Genomic DNA, 15,260 nt, shown 5'->3' on the forward strand with positions numbered 1-15,260 from the left:
CCACCGAGCAACTGTACGAGCAGAGCCCGTTCTAGTTGACATAAGTAGGCCTTAACTTGCTTTACTAGTAGGCCGTGGGAAAAGGGGAAATGGGAAAGTACTAATTAAAACAGGGTCAGCATGCCCTTGAAGAGGTGATAAACAACTTGAGAAAGTAGGAGCCAGAAAAGTGCGGAATGTGTATAGTTAGCTAACTGCAAGTAGGTGGAGTAAGTGAATGTAACCTTCTAGTGCTTAGTCTGTTAGATAAAGACAAGTATGCATAATTATGGTATTTGGTATAAATGCATGCTATCTCGGGCAATAAACTGAATCATGCTTTATCACTCCGATTGAGTTGGTCGCATGTTTTCCTCAGCCGCGCACTAGCACTCTTCCTCTCGTCTCCTCAAGCCGTCTCTGTTTGCCTTTCCATGTCCCCAGGGATGGGCTTTTTGGAGCAACCGAGGGGCCACCAAACAGCCTTTCGGTGCCTCCCAAGGGCCTCCGTTTCTCTTCCTGTGCTTCCTGGGGCCCTCCGTTTGCCCTTTGGTGTGACCCAGAGCCCTGCGTGTGCCTCTGGGTGTGCAGCCTGAGCCCTTTGCTGCCTCTGGGTACCCCCATGGCCCTGCGTGTGCCCGCGGGTGCCACCCTTGTGAAGCACGGATTAGGTGTGAGGGTTCTAAGTCAGGAAAGCTCCTGACCCGAGGGGTGAATAAGTGAATTCATGCAACAGACTAGTCTGGCCAAGGGGACTGAGCCCCGTGTGTCATGTTTGGGTCTTGTATTTCTTCATGAGGTGATGCGGTGAAGTTTAGTTCAGAGAGCACGTGGTGCTGTGAATAGTCAGCTTTCTCTCCCATCCAGGCTCTTCTCTACCTGCTTGCAGTCTGTCCCGTTCATGCTGCAAAACAGGGAGGACAAGGTTCCCAAATGCCACCCGTGTGCGTTTGGTTTGCGCCCCAGCCTGGAACTCCTGCGCCAGGGCCAGTCCCGGGCTCGAGTCTGAGCTTTAGCAGAAAGCTCCGGCTGCTCAGTCGGCTCCCCCGGCCCACGGAGCTGTTGTGCTGTCCCTGCGCTGTCCCCTCCGTGCCCCAGTGTCCCCACACCCCACACGCTGCTCTCGGCACCGTTTCCTCGCTCCTTCTCTCCCGGGCTCCCGCGGCAGCGCGTGCTGCCCGCACCGTTCTCCGGGGCCGTTACCGGTCCCTGCGCGGGACTCGCTGGAGCAAAGCGCTGCCCAGAGCACCACGCAGCCCGGCGGGCCCGGCCAGGAGCGACCGGAGAGCAGGGAGAAGAGACGAGAGAGCAGAGAGAAGCGAGGAGAGCCGCGAGAAGAGCAGCGGGGAGCGAAGCGCTGCCCCAGAGCGGCCCCGAGCCAGCCCGGCTCTCCCGCCCCGCGGCTCCCGGTCGCGCCCGGCGGGCAGGGGGAGCCGCTCCGCCCGCCCCGGAGCAGCCCCCGCCGCGGGCCCGGCAGGGAGCGGGGCCATGGCGGCGCCGAGCCAGGACTCCCTGCGGCGCCGGCTGCAGAGCTCGCAGGAGGCGCAGCACCGGCAAGCGCTGGTGGTGCGGAAGCTGCAGGCGAAGGTGAGGAGCGGGGGCGCCTGCCCGGGGGGAGCTGCCCGGGGCCGGGCCGCGGGGCTGGGGCCGGGCTGTCGGTTCCTCCCCGGGGCTGCCCGGGCGGGACGGTGCCCAGCGCGGAGCTCGGGGGAGGCCCCGGAGCCGCCCCGCTCCGCCCGGCCCGCCCAGGCGCGCTGGGCGCTGCTTCCCCCGCTGGCAGCCCCGAGCCGCCCGGCAGCCCTTGGCCGCCTTCGCTGCCGCTGCCCGGCCGGCGAACGGGCCCGGGCGGCTCTTGTGCAGCTGCACAGAACCCGCGTTGTGCAGCGGCCGAGCGGGGCTGGGGCAGAGCTGACCTGCTCGGCGGAGCCTGAGAAGCGACGTGGAAACGCCCTCCCTGCCCTCCCTGCAGGGCCCGGGGGACCTTTCCCCTTGGGAATCTCGAGCTGGGTCCGGGTGCCCACGGGGCAGGTTCTGCTGGCCAGCGCTGCCTTAGCGTGAGCAGACAGTGCTGTGTGCGACAGAAACCCTGGCTGGCTGGCCTGAAGATCAGACAAGGTGAAGCTTCCCCGTGTGGTCACGACTTCTCGTTGCTGTATCAGCAGCGCCGTGAAATGTTCTGTGCTCGGGCTGCAAAGACTGAGAGAAAAGGGGATGCGGGAGGAGCCACGTCTGGGAGAAGCTGCATCGCTCATCTTCGTTCTCTGTATCCACGCAGGTCCTGCAGTACCGGACTCGGTGCCGAGAGCTGGAGCAGCAGGTGGAGGCAGGAGGGGTGAGTGTGCAGGCTGCTGCCTACAGACAGTGCGCGTGGCATTCGTTAACGCCGGCAAAAACACCTCACCTGGGTGACAGTGACAGGAAAACAGGCTTTTGCTACCCGAGGGTTTCGGGAAGCGCTGTGATTCTGCCCGTCAGTGCGTGTGCAGTTGCCATTCTCGGAGCAGCCAGTAGTCCCAGAAATGCCAGTCCAGAACTCCCCACCAAGAAGGATTTTAGTTTTGTGAGAGAGCGCTTTCCTGCTGGGGTAACGCGCTGTGCTTGGTCTCAGGAGAGGGCTGTACTGCCTGTTAGGTTGTGGGGCTGTCTCTGAAAAAGAACCGTCTGGCACACGGCATTTCGGCAGGCGGGAGTGCTGGCGTTCAGCACACAGAGCTGGCTCTTCTGTGCTTTTCTTTCTGCATCGCGGCTAAAGTAACCCTGGGAGAGGGAGAGTAGGAGAGCAGGAGAGCATTCCTGGGCTTCAAGTGCCAGTGAGCGCTTGTGGTCCTGAGCGAGGATCCCGGGCTGCGAGAGTGCAACAGTGGGAGACTGAGCAGAGCTGTCACCTGCAGGGACACCCTTCCCCTTCCTCTCTGCTGTCACGACACTGTTATGCCTGGAAGAAGCCACGAGCTCCAGAGATACCAACAAATGGAGGGGAGAGCGATGGATGCTGACAGTAGTGAAGGGAACACAAGAATTTGACTCATCTTTTCCTTTCTGCCTCAGGGATCTCTCCCCGGCAGGTGGGAAGCCACAGAAGACCACAGCCTGGAGAAAGCACTGCTGCAGCTGGAAGAGGAGCAGCAAAGGTACAAGGAAGAAGCGTTCCCTCATAGCCGGTATCCTGGATGCTCATGGAGGGGAGGGAAAACCTGCCAGAGCCACCTGCTCTCCCCAAGGGAAGCGGCTGGACGAGCCGCTGTGACGGGAGAAAGGTCCACGATGTGTTTTCTGTGGTGCAGTGACAGTGTTGTGTGCAGAATGGCTCTGTTCTGAGCAGGGGGTTGTTCCGGGTGAGCTCCAAAGGTCCCTTTCCAGCCTCAGGTGCTCCAGGGTTCAGTAGGTGAGGGCTCAGGACAGTGGCAGAGAAAGGTGATGATGCAGTGGTCAGACAGCGCGGCGGGGAGGCAAGACGTTCACTGTGGGCATCATCAGAGTTGAGAGGAGGGGAGAACCGAACCTGTGGATGGCAATGGAAGGCTTAAAGCCAGGAGAAGCAGCTGAGTTGGCCATCCCAGAGAGATCTTAGTTAATGCCAGGAAGCGCTTTTGCTGCCTCTGAGTCTGACCACAAAGTCAGTGTTGAGGGAGCTGGGCAATGCCGGGGCTGCTGCTTGTGGGCAGCAGTTGCTGAGCGACCTCTCTGCTGTTTCTCCCTCTCCCAGGTGTGAGAATCTGGCAGAAGTGAACGCTCTCCTGCGGGAGCAGCTCGATAAAGCCAGTGAGGTTAATTCAGCCCTCAAAGAAGATGTTGGAAAACTGACGGCGGATTGGATGAGGGCCCGGGAGGAGCTGCGCTTGAAGGAGAGTGAATGGCGCCGTGAGCGCGAGGTAAGGAAAGGCTACGGGCTCGTCAGCCGTGGTGCCAGAGCGGCGTGAGAATGGATTTGATTTCTGGCCGAGAGGACTTGCTGTGTGGCAGCGGTGGCTCTGCTGAGCTGTGCTGGTGCTGAGGGGCAGAAGACAGGGCTGGGAGATGGAGGAGACCTGTGCTGGGGGTTGCGCTCTCTCCTCTCTGAAAGACTCGTGCAGTGTTGGCGAAGGCTGGACTGGCATTTCTTTTTGTTTTGGCACGTTTAGGTGCACGACAGCTACGTCAGGGGTGAACATCAGCGTCTCCTCAGCCTGTGGTGGCAGGTGGTGACCTTCCGCCGCCAGTTCCTGGAGATGAAGACTGCCACTGACCGGTGGGTACAAGGGAAGGCCAGAGCCATGAAGCTGCTTTAGCTGTCTTTGGAATGATTTGGTTTGATGCGGGTTTTCAGACCAGACTGAGGGGCTCGGGCTGTGGGCAGTGCCGAGGCCCTGAGCAGATGAACTTGCCTGTGGTGACGTTTGGGCACGTTAACTCAGGCACAGGGGCACATGGACAGGCTGGAAGAGACTCCCCACAGCTGTGCGTGCAGCACGTAGAGCCGTCCCTTTAATAGAACGGTAGAAATCTGCCTTACATCTCACTGAATGAGAGTATGTTAATAAGCTAGAGCAGCAGCAACAGTCAGTCAGAGTCACTGGAGGTCCTTGAGGCCTTCTGGCCGTCCCACACATTTCTTCTCATCTCTGAGGAGAAAACAGACTCATCCTCCACGATCACACAGACTCATCGCTCAACTGTCCTGCTGTGTCCTGGTCCCAAAGTGCCAGATGAGCGGCTCGTCCCAACCAAGATGTCACCTTTCCTGCCAGCTGGGACCGGTGCACAATGATGCGCTTCAGAAGCGAGTGAGCTGATAGAGATGGTGCTGCGAACACGGTCTCTTTCTTGATTCTTCTTCAGAGATTTGTCCGAGCTGAAGGCAGAGCACATGAGGCTTTCTGGAGCTGTGCTTGTGAGCTGCTCCCGTCCAACCTCTGGCGACCTGGAGAAGAAGGAGCTTCAGGACAGGTGAAGCTGTTTTAAACTTTGCTGTTACCAACATGATCTTTTGTGGCTGCTGCTGTGATTCATAGATGAGCTGTGTTCACGTTTTAAACACACGGATTCTGCACAGCCCTGTTTCTGTGCCTGGTCAAACTGTTGCTTTAAACAGAAGGGACAGAAAAACCGTCAGTCTGACAGAAACTCTTCTGAGTAAGACCAGACTGGCAAAGAGATTGCATAGCACAGTGTTTTTGCTGTTAGCTGATTCTTGGTGAGAAATGGAGAGCAGCATAAAGAGAGCTCTGTCTCTGTACATCCCCGTTGCTCCCCAGGGCTGCGCTAAAGCAGTTGGGAGGAATGTGCACAGGAGCATCAAAGCAGCGTAGCTCCTCTGTGCTGACGGTTCCTTGCAAGACTGAGTGCAGAAGACCTTTGTGGCAAGAGGTGCCATTTGGCACCCTCAAGCTCATTACCCCGTAGAGCTGGACGCTGCCTTTGCTGTATTTTCTGGGTTGAACTTTGTCTGCTGTGCCCCTGGGAGCTGCTCAGCTCTTTCCCAGGCGATGGTGTGCTGTGCTTTTGGAGTGGCACGGGGACCTTCTCTTCTCAGGGTGATGGAGCTCTTGGCCTTGCTTGTACCCTCCCAGAAGAAGAACAAGGAGAACGAGAAGCCCATGGAAACACCTGACGACACCGTGGAGATTCTGGTGTGTTTTCCCTTGATGTGGGAGACAGCCCAGTGTTTGCTCCCCAGCCGTAGCACACACAGGTGTGGTTTCCTCAGCAGGAGGAGTGGTAGAGATGCCACCTGTAGGGGGACATCAGGGACATTGCCAGAATGTTCCTTGTGTGTTTGGCACAGGCGGAGTCAGTCCAGGCGCAGCAGCGGCAGGGGAGCTGCAGACAGCTCCGGTGTCTTCCTCAGGGGCTGCACCAAGGCTGTTGTGCCTGGGATCAAAGCTCCTTGAACTGACAGCTTCCTGGCAGTCTATGAAAACGAGCTGTTGGTCTTTCTCTTCTTAGTTTTAGCGAGGAAGAAGTGGAATAGATGTGGGAAGGAATGTACTGGAATCCCGAGGGCTGAGGCTTCTGGGCATGGCAGTGCCGCTGAGGATGGGAACAGCTCTGCCCTGCCCACGCTTTCCTTCTTCTGTTCTCAGGAAGCCGGTCGGTTAGAGAAAGAACATGAAGTTCTGTGGAATAAAAGTGTCAAAGAGGAGAACCTGTCCCTGCAAAAGCTCATAAAAGATATAACTGAGGTGAGTGCAGAGCTGGGACCTTGATCTGCACCCCCCTCCCAGCTTTTGCCTTCAGCGGAGCCGTCTCTCTGCTCGCTGCTTCTCCCGGCTGTCTGGAGCCGCCTTGGCTGCTCCTCACTGCTTGTTTGTGCTCTTTCCCTGCCCGTTGCTTGCAGGCCCCACAAGAAGAGCTTTCTGCCAGGCAGGACTCTATCGATTCCCTGCTGCAGCAGCACAGGCAGCAGGAGGAGAAGTGCAGGAAGCTGCAGCAGAGGCTTGAGCAGCTGCAGGAGGAATGCGCCACGTCCAGCAGCCAGCGGCAGCACCTCCAGTCTCTGGTGGAAGCGCTCAGAAGGTGAGCGTTTCCTCCTTCTCCTGCGGTCTAGAGGCAATCTGCCTCCAGTTCGGGAGCTCAGAGCTGTTCTGGGCAGAGAACCTGCCTGCCCTGCCTCGTGCGTGCCTCTGTTTGGCACCACAGCATCCTCCTGTCACTGCTTTTCCTGCTCGGCTGTGCCTCCCAAGGCTGGCTGGGCGATTCAGAGCGATGCTGGCGTACAAGGCGCCTCTCCCTCGACACGCTGCGTCTGCATTCTGCTCTTCGGGTGCCCTTTCCCAGGCACCGCTTCTCGCTGGATGGAGGCAGCAGCCCGCCTGCCTTTCTGCTTCCCTCTTCAGTCACCTTGGGAGGGGAAGAGCAAGTTCTTCCTCCCCTGCTCCCCACAGCTCCATCCTGGGATGAGGAAAACGGGATCTGTGACTCTTCCGGCCTCTTCATTCTTGTAACGGAGCCTTGTCTCTGCAGTGACTGTGCCAACCTGGAGAGAACCAGGGACGAGCTAAAGCAGCAGCTGGAAATAATGGAGCAAGAAGCCTCGCGTCTGCGTCAAAGGAACACGGAGCTGCAGCTGAAGGAAGACTCAGCCCAGGGGGACAGGGTGGAGCAGCAACAGGCGATGGAGAGAGCGCGTCGTGAGCAGGAGCTGCTGTGAGCGTTCGAGCTTTCTCTGGGCAGGGGTGGGCATGGCTGGAGCTCAGGAGCCCAGCGCACAAGGCTGAGTTGTGCCTGCTCGTCATTTGCAGCACAGAGGGTGAAGGGAGCCCGCGGGCAGGGCTGGCTGCCTGCTGCCACCCAGCAGAGCCGCCTGCGTGTGCTTTGTGCGAGAGCTTCACAGAAATCATTCCCAGCCTGAGCAGAGTCTGTCGTACCCAAAGGAGAACTTTGGCAAGTCTTGGATCCAATGGATCCAAGAGAGGGGAGAGAACTAACAGGCAGGAAGCCCTTGAGAGTACCTGAGCCGCTTGGAAAGGTTCTATGATTTCTGGAAGCTTGTTTTACTTTCTCAGTGACAAATGTTTCACCCACATCAATGGCAAAGAGTGATGTGGCTCTAGGCAGGAAATTCCAGCGTTCCTTAGGTGAAAATAGAAAGCTGTTGGAAATCCCTCCAACTGCCATATCTGGACATAGTAGGTACTCTTGGTTTGGAGATGACAGTGCTTTTAGATTAAGAACTTGTTTGTCTTTCCCCGTCTCCCAGGCTGAAGGACTTTGCTGCACTCGAAGGAAAACATTCATTATTGCAGAGTGAGCTGGTAGTGGCGAGAGAGACGCTGGAGGCGTCGCAGCTTCAGAGGGATCTGCTGGAGCGAGAGAAACACGAGCTGACCACGGCCCTGGAGAAGGTGCGGTCGCCTTATTCGTCGGGAGCACCTGTGGGAGAGGGAGCTGTGACAGCAGGACCAGCACAGGTGCTGTTCCTGGCAGGAGAAGACAGGGAAACCATTGCTGTCCTTCTTGGGAAATGGGGATCAGAGCACACAGGCTGTTTGGGGTGTTCAGTCCCCATGTGCTCATTGGGAGCGTGAACTGGGAGCGTGTCAGAGACTCCCAGGGGATGGGGAGTTGCTGCTGGGAGTCAGGGATGTTCCTGCCCTTGTTGTCACGTTGTTCTTTTGTCTCTGCAGGCCGAGCAGTCGGTGGCAGAGTTGACCAGGACTCAGAAGAGCCTGAGTGTTGAAATAGCTGATCTCCGTGCTGCAGCAGCCAACATGAGCAGTATCAATGAAGCTCTTGCAGTGGAGAAAGTGCAGCTGAACAACCTTGTGCTGCAGGTGAGCAGAGTTGCCAAAGCTCTTGCCAGCTGTTTGTCTCCAGCTGCTGCTGCTTCTCAGCCTCCTTGCCTTCCAGCAGTAGGACTGGCTGGCTGTGCAAATGTTGTTCATTGTCCTGTCCAAGCCAAAGCTCCCTCCTAGGAAATGTTCCTGTCTTTGATGTGCTCTCTGCTTCTGTGGTTGTAGCTGGAGCAAGAGAATGAGGTTGTGTCAGAGAAAGTGGGCGAGCTGGAGAGAGCAAGAGTCTGTGAGCAGGAGCAGCTGAGCTGGTGTGAAAGAACCAAGGCAGAGCTCTGTGCAGAGAAAGCCGCGCTGGAGCAGCTGCTGCAGGAAGCAGAGGAGCAGCAGGAGGGGCTGCGGGTGCAGCTGAGGAGACTGGCAGAGGAGAAGGAAGAAACCCAAGAGCAGCTCAGTGAGGTGAGACCAAAAAGCTGGTGCTTGTGGGTGGGCGTTTGGCTGCTTGGCTGAGTGAAGCTGTGTCTGCTGGCTGCTGCGGGGTTTGTGTCAAGGAGACACTCGGTAGCCCTGGAGGGCAGGGGGTTTGTTCCCTTCTTTTTGGCACCGTGTTGGTGGCTTGCGGAGCAGTTCTGCAGTTCTCTGCGCTGTCCTCTGCTTCTGTGGATTCCTTTAATCCTCTGGTCTGTGTTGGCCTCTTCTGTGGCTTTTGCTGAGCTGCAAAGAGGTGATCGTGTTGTCTGTGGATCAGAGCAGGGCGACTCCTGTCACCTGTGGCAAAAGAAACAAACTGTGTAGCTCTGAATCTTTTTTCTGAGGCAGAACATGAGCCGGCCTGTGCCCAGGTGGCCAAGAAGGCCAAGAGCAGCCTGGCTTGTCCCAGCACTGGTGTGGCCAGCAGGAGCAGGGCAGTGACCGTCCCCTGCACTGGGCACTGGGGAGGCCACAGCTGGTCCCAGGCAGCCCAGTCTGGCCTTGCACATCACTTGCCAGTGAGCGGGGCCAGCGCCTTTTGGCAGCCCAGGCTCTGGGTGTGGGACCAGCAGCTGCTCTCACACGTGGAGCCCCCGGGACAGGAGCTCTTTCTCCTCCCGCCCGCTGGCCAGCGGCGCTGGCTGCTCTGCACACAGCTGCACAGAAAGGGCTCCAGCTGCGGTTTGTCCCGTTCCAGGTGTCCCGGCAGCAAGAGTCGGCCAGCACTGCTCTGGAGCAGTTGCGCCAGGAGTCCTCTCGCCAAGGGCTCGCGCTGGCCAAGGTGTCTGAAGAGAAGGAGGTGCTGGTGCAGGAGAAGGCTGCCCTGGAGCTGCGCCTGGCAGCCGTGGAGCGGGACAGACAAGGCCTTTCCGAGCAGCTGGCAGAGGCCAGGTAAAGGGGGAGGAACCCTGGGCAGGACATGACTCGCTGTCGGGAATTACAGAGCTGGTCAGCATTGCGCGGGGCTTTCTTGCATCCTCTGTGCTTTGCGGATGTTCTCACCTTCCAGGGACAGAACAGGGAAGAAACTTGAGGGGAAAAAAACCCGCTTATGGTGTCCCCCTGCAGAGCAATTGGAGGTGCTGATGGGATGCACCTGTGAGCAGAGGTTGGGCTTTTGCTGGCTGGCACAGCCGTTGTCAGGAAAACTGCTACCTGTGTGCCATCCATCAGGCAGCAGCCATTTCAGATTTGGCTGTCGAGATGAAATTCGTCTGGGCTTGCTGTGTTACGCTGGGTCCTAAGGAAAGCCTGGGCGTTCCCTCGGAGGGGCCCGCGTTGCTATTTTAAATGGTAGAAATATGCTTTCTGTACACGGGTGTCCATGCAACCCCTTTTCCGTTCTCAGGGGCAGGGATGTGGAACCACTTGTCACTGGGATCCCTCCCTGTGGGTGTCAGGAGCAAGAAGCTCATTTCTCTCCTGTCCACAACCTGCAGGCTGGTGAAGGAGACCCTGGAGCGCAGCCTGTTTGAGGCTCAGCAGCGCGTATCCCAGCTGGAGATCGCCCGGAGTCAGCTGGAGATGCGACTTCACACCGTCACGCAGGCCAAGGAGGTGATACAAGGTGATGCCCCATGTGATTTGTTTCTGGTGATCCCCACCTAGACAAGATGGTATAAAACCAGCTCTCTGTCCGCAGTGCTTGTGAGGAGTGAAGGAGCTGCTGGAACAGACCCCTCCAGCACTGAAACTCCAAGGGCTGAGGTCAGTAAGGCCAGAACCAGGGTCTGGGTGGACTCTGACTCTTGCCATTTGTGGGGTTTGCAGGGGAAGTGAAGTGTCTTCAACGTGAGCTGGAAGCAGAGAGATCTCTCCTGAGGCAGGAACGGGAGAACGCGGCACAACAGCTCTCGCGGAGAGAACAGCAGCATGACGATACCCTCAGACTTCGGCAGAGCGATCACGAAGCAGAAATACAGAGGCTTTTGCAAGACCTGGTAGGAAAGAAGAGGCGTTTTAATTCCTCAAGCGAGCTTGGTGGGCTGGCTTTAGCACAACAGCCCGAGGTGTGAAATGGCAGCAACCGCGTGTCGCAGGCCACACATTGCCGGGCCCGCAGCAGAGCCGATGGCTTGTACTCGAAGGCACGTGGAGCCCACAGGACTGTGCTGGGACAGGAAATGCAGCCACAGATTGAGCGTGGGCGTGAGACGAGTTCAAGGGCAGGTTGGGGGTCCCACCCAGAGCGTGGCAGCACAGGGGGGCTCTTACCAGCCTCCCGTCTCCCATGGGGCAGAGTCCTGACCCTCCTGCCAGCTGCAGTCACGGGAACTTTGTTCCTTTCTTGCTGCCCTTTCTCGGTGGACAGAGGGGTTTTCTTTGGGCCTGAACCCCAAAGGAGGGTGAAGCTTCCCATGTTTTGAGGAGCTTGGCTGGGGCTCCATCCTGCAGTGTTTTCCTCCCGTCCTCAGGCACGCGCGCGGGAAGGGCGCCAGTCAGCGCTGCAGGAGCTGCTGGAGCGATGGCAACAGGAGAAGGCAGAGACAGAGCGGGAGCACGAGAAGCAGCTGTTGGACATGGAGCAGAAAGTTGCTGCCGTGCAAGCTCAACAACAAGAGGAACAAACCAGACGTGAAAATGCCGAGCGAGAGGTAAAGGCTGAGAAGGGAGAATTGGTGTGTTTTTGCGAGGCTGGAGCTGTGGGAGGTGGCTGGGGCTGGGGCTGTGTGGAGCATCCCTACGTGTTTCCTGCACTAAATTTGGGGAGGTGAAAGGTGTGCAGGGCCAGCGCTGGGACTGGGGACGAGACCTCTCATGGGAAGCCAGACAGAAATGTGACCTTGGGTTTTAGATTGTTGTGCTGCTCGTGGGTTCTGGTTTTGTAAGAGCTACCTCAGAATAACTTCACTGCTCTCTTAACGGTCCTCTTTTGATGTTTACTGGTAGGTGTTCATAGCCTCATGTCCGTTACAGACCAAAGTGAGTTTGTAGGACTGAATCCCCACGAGGATGGGGTTTGTGTTTGGGGGGACGGGGAGGGGCGCAGCAGGATTGTTGACAAACGAAAAACCTTTTCAAAGAGTCCTGTGAAAGATTTTGGAGCAGTAGGACAGAGGTGTCTTCTGGGCTGTGTTTTCAGTCCCTGGCTGGTGAGCTGTTTTGTGCCCAGCTCTGCTGTGCCAGAGCAACCCCGTCCTCTACTGGCAGCGCTTGTGTCCTGCCCAAGGTCCTGTGTGCAGAGTGAGCCACATGTTTTCCTGTGAGCTGACTAAGAGTTTGTTGTGGATTCAGTCCCGGAGGGCCCCTGTTGATCCTGCCCATGTCCCTTAGGAAGCCGCGTCTCCCCATGGGCAGAGAATGACCCAGGAGAGCAGCAGCACAGCGCCTGGAGAACGTGTGAGCCCGTCGGCCTTGGAGTCTTGGTGCAGACCTTTTGTGAGGGAAGTTTAAACCCGTCTGCTCTTTATTTCTGTGCAGGCTGCGCTGGAAAAGGAGCGTGAGAAGAATTCTTTACTGGAGACGCTCCTCCAGACTCAGGGAGAGCTCACAGACGCCTGCCAGCGGGTAGAGCAGCTCAGGCAGCAGATGACAGAGCAGCGAGAGAAGGGGCAGGTGAGTCTGCCTGGTTGGGGTGTTGAAGGAACAGGCCTCTGGCAACGGGGCGTGAGCTGAGAGGGGCTGAGGGGCACTGGAACAGGCTGCCCAGGGCAGTGGTGGAGTGCATGCCTGCCAGGGGAAAACTAGTCCTGATTTCAAACACAGAATGACAGAGTGTGATCTGGCCATTACTCCTTCAAGGGGGAACAGTGGGGTTCTAGAGGATGGTGCCACGAAAACTCCACACAGAAGAGGGCCAAACAAACCCCCCCAAAATGGGAAATGAACTGTTGGGTTTTTTCTTTCTTTTCTTTCTTCCCTTCCTCCCTTCATTGGTTCTCTCCTGTCTGGCCAAGCTTGGCCAGCGTGTCCTGGGGAGGATTTGGCACGGCAAGGAAAGGGCACGGTTGACCACACTAATGTACGGAACTCAGTAGAATTTTACACCGATGGCTGAACAGCAGCGACACCGATGGTGCTTAGAGGATGCTTTCAGAGATGGAGATTTCTAGGAACAGCTTTTGCGCTGTATTAAAAATAATGGAATTGGTACTGTTGCGTGATCCGGTTAAAGGCTTCATTGCCATTCTGGATGTACCTGTGACACAGCCCCAAAAGCAGGAAGGCAAGAGTGTGGATTTCTCCCAGGTGATCTGGAGAGATCTGGGAAGAGAGTTTGGGGCTGTTTTGGGCTGTGGCCCAGGGGGAGAAGAAGGGACTTGGCCCTGTCCGGTCCTGAGCCCGCTCACTCTCCCCGGCTTGTTCATTCTGGCCCTTGTAACCTGCGTGTGGCAGCAGCTCCACCATCTCCTCTCTGAACCCCCAGCAGGCTGCTGCAGAAGGGGAGCGGCTCTCCTGGCTCTCAGAGAAGAGACGCCTGTCGCAGCGGCTGGAGCGTCTGCAGGGAGCAGTTGCGAGGCTGGAACTGGAGAAGACGGAGCTGCAGCAATACAACGCTGAGCTCAGGAGGACCCTGGAGCTGGTAAAACAGGCTTTCCCTGCCTCTGCAAAGCCTCCCGGTGCTCTGGAACACCACACGTTTCCCAGACAGCACTTTGGAGTCCTCTGCTGGTGTCCTGCCCTCTCCCCCTCCCCCTGTGGACACTCACTGTCTGTTTTCTCTCCCTTCTGGCACCCGTTGCCTTCACAAATGCACATTCACTGGGGTACCCGCCTTCTTGAACCAGTGTCCCCATCCACACACACTGGACTCTCTCTTGCCCTTTCTCCTCCATATTCTGCTTCGAGTGCCTTTTGCCCCAACGTTCTCAGGTGCAAGTGACAGTCTGTGAGCAGAAATCTCCTTGCCCTGATGTGCAGGGGTCCTTCTGCTCCTCGTTTGGTGGCCCGAGTCTGTGACCCTTTCTCCTCCCCAACGTGCAGGTGGAACGTGAACGGAGGAGGCTGAGGAGATGTTGCCGTGGTCGGGCGCTGCCAGATGCGTGCGGATTGTCTCTCTCTGACCAGCGGGAGGTGCCGGCTTCTAGACAGGTGAGAACGGAATCGCACTGGGTGGCAGGAGGGTCTGGCCATAGGGAGGAACGATGGCAAATCCCAGTGGCCTCTTGCCTCTTTCAGGTGGCCCTCCTGGAGACACAGCTGGTGCAAGCACCAAAATAGAAGCAGGACTCCAGGGGGCAGTCACACCCTTGGAGATGAAGGAAGTGAATTTTAACGACCAGCTAGTGGGGGGACTTGGGGGGGGTGGGTGGGGAGACACTGGGGGGGTGGGTGGGGAGATGGGGAGCAGGCGGATCGGAAAGGTTGTACCCTCCGAGTACCTCAGCCCATGGGGAAAGGAGGAGGGATCATTGCGGCCGGGAGCGAGGGCTGGGGAACTGGGGTCAACGGGGGCTGCGTCCCCCGCGTTTTGGGAGAGACCCCACAGGGATATGCCCGGTGGACTCTTCCCTTTAGTTGAATGAAGTTTTTCTTTTGGTTTGACTCCTCTGTGTCTTTTTCCGAACACGGAGCTCTAGCGAAGTGAATTTCTGTAGAGCTGCCTCTGGGTACCCAGCACGGCGCTCCGTGTGCCCTGGGCGCCGGGCTCTGCGTTTCTCTGCCCCGGGAGCTCCTTTTCTCCCCTTTTCTTTCTCAGGGCAAGGGTGATGGTTTTAAACCAAAGAGGGGAGATCTAGACTAGATACAAGGAAGGGAATGTTTTAGAATGAGGGTGGTAAAATACTGGCAGTTTCCCAGAGAGGTGGTAGATGCCCCATCCCTGGAAACATTCAAGGTGAGATTTCATGGTGCTCGAAGCAACCTGATCTATATAGAATGAAGTAGAATAGAATCATCAAGGCTGGAAAAAAGATGTTTAAGATCATCAAGTCCAACTGCTAACCCAGCACTGCCAAGTCCACCACTAAACCATGTCCCTAAGCGCCACATCTCCATGTTCATTGAACCCCTCCAGGGATGGTGACTCCAGCACTGCCCTGGGCAGCCTGTTCCAATGCCCCACAGCCCTTTGGGGAAGAAATTGTTGAAACCAAATGACAGAATCCAATACAAGCCGGAGGGGAGGGAATCTCAAACCCACCAGCACTCCAGGGACATTGCGCAAGAGCCGGTTCCACGGAGCATCGGGGCCATCATCAGCACATGGCCACAGCAGGGGCAGGCCCAGCCCTACTCACAGGGAGCCTGCACCCCAAACAAGCGCTTGTCAGGGGCTCCCTCGAGGAAAAACAACCATTCACCAAGGACCGGGGAGGGCTCTCAGTGCCGGGAAGTCTCCTCAGGCAGCATCCCTGCCCGAGGCGGGAATCCGACCTTCCCCACGGCAGCCAGACGGTCACTCCACGGGGGAGCGGGGTCCTGTTTTATACCCCAGTCATTTATGGACACGGTCTAGAAGCTTCTCTGAGGTGGGGGCACCTCGTTTGCTGAGGACCCTGTCTGTGACCGGGGTCCTGCCCCTCTGCTCCCCCAGCCCAGAGGTGTGAGGGACACGGGGCGCAAAAGGTGCCAATGAGCCACCAGCTGCCCAAAGCAGCATAGCTGGGCTCCTGCACACATGTGTGATGATCCCCAGGCTGCTCCAGCCCACGCTTGTGT

The 15,260-nt window shown here is 57.5% G+C and overlaps 1 protein-coding gene across 1 annotated transcript; it reads left to right on the top strand.

Annotated features, from left to right (window-relative positions):
• Positions 1-1,317: 1,317 nt before the first annotated feature.
• Positions 1,318-13,559, top strand: LOC309446216 (centrosome-associated protein CEP250-like; the record flags this gene model as incomplete). Its single annotated transcript, XM_082065765.1, has 20 exons — positions 1,318-1,566; positions 2,255-2,311; positions 3,028-3,110; positions 3,686-3,851; positions 4,101-4,207; positions 4,798-4,905; positions 5,492-5,588; positions 6,042-6,140; positions 6,296-6,474; positions 6,922-7,104; positions 7,658-7,802; positions 8,085-8,231; positions 8,418-8,648; positions 9,358-9,551; positions 10,100-10,227; positions 10,431-10,600; positions 11,075-11,254; positions 12,081-12,215; positions 13,027-13,182; positions 13,473-13,559. Exons 1-20 carry the CDS (start codon positions 1,468-1,470, stop codon positions 13,557-13,559), a joined length of 2,751 nt encoding a protein of 916 aa, XP_081921891.1. The 5' UTR covers positions 1,318-1,467.
• Between the last annotated feature and the right edge of the window lie 1,701 nt (positions 13,560-15,260).

This window comes from Streptopelia decaocto (assembly GCF_964273445.1).
Source record: "Streptopelia decaocto genome assembly, chromosome: 14".
NCBI classification, from domain to species: domain Eukaryota; kingdom Metazoa; phylum Chordata; class Aves; order Columbiformes; family Columbidae; genus Streptopelia; species Streptopelia decaocto.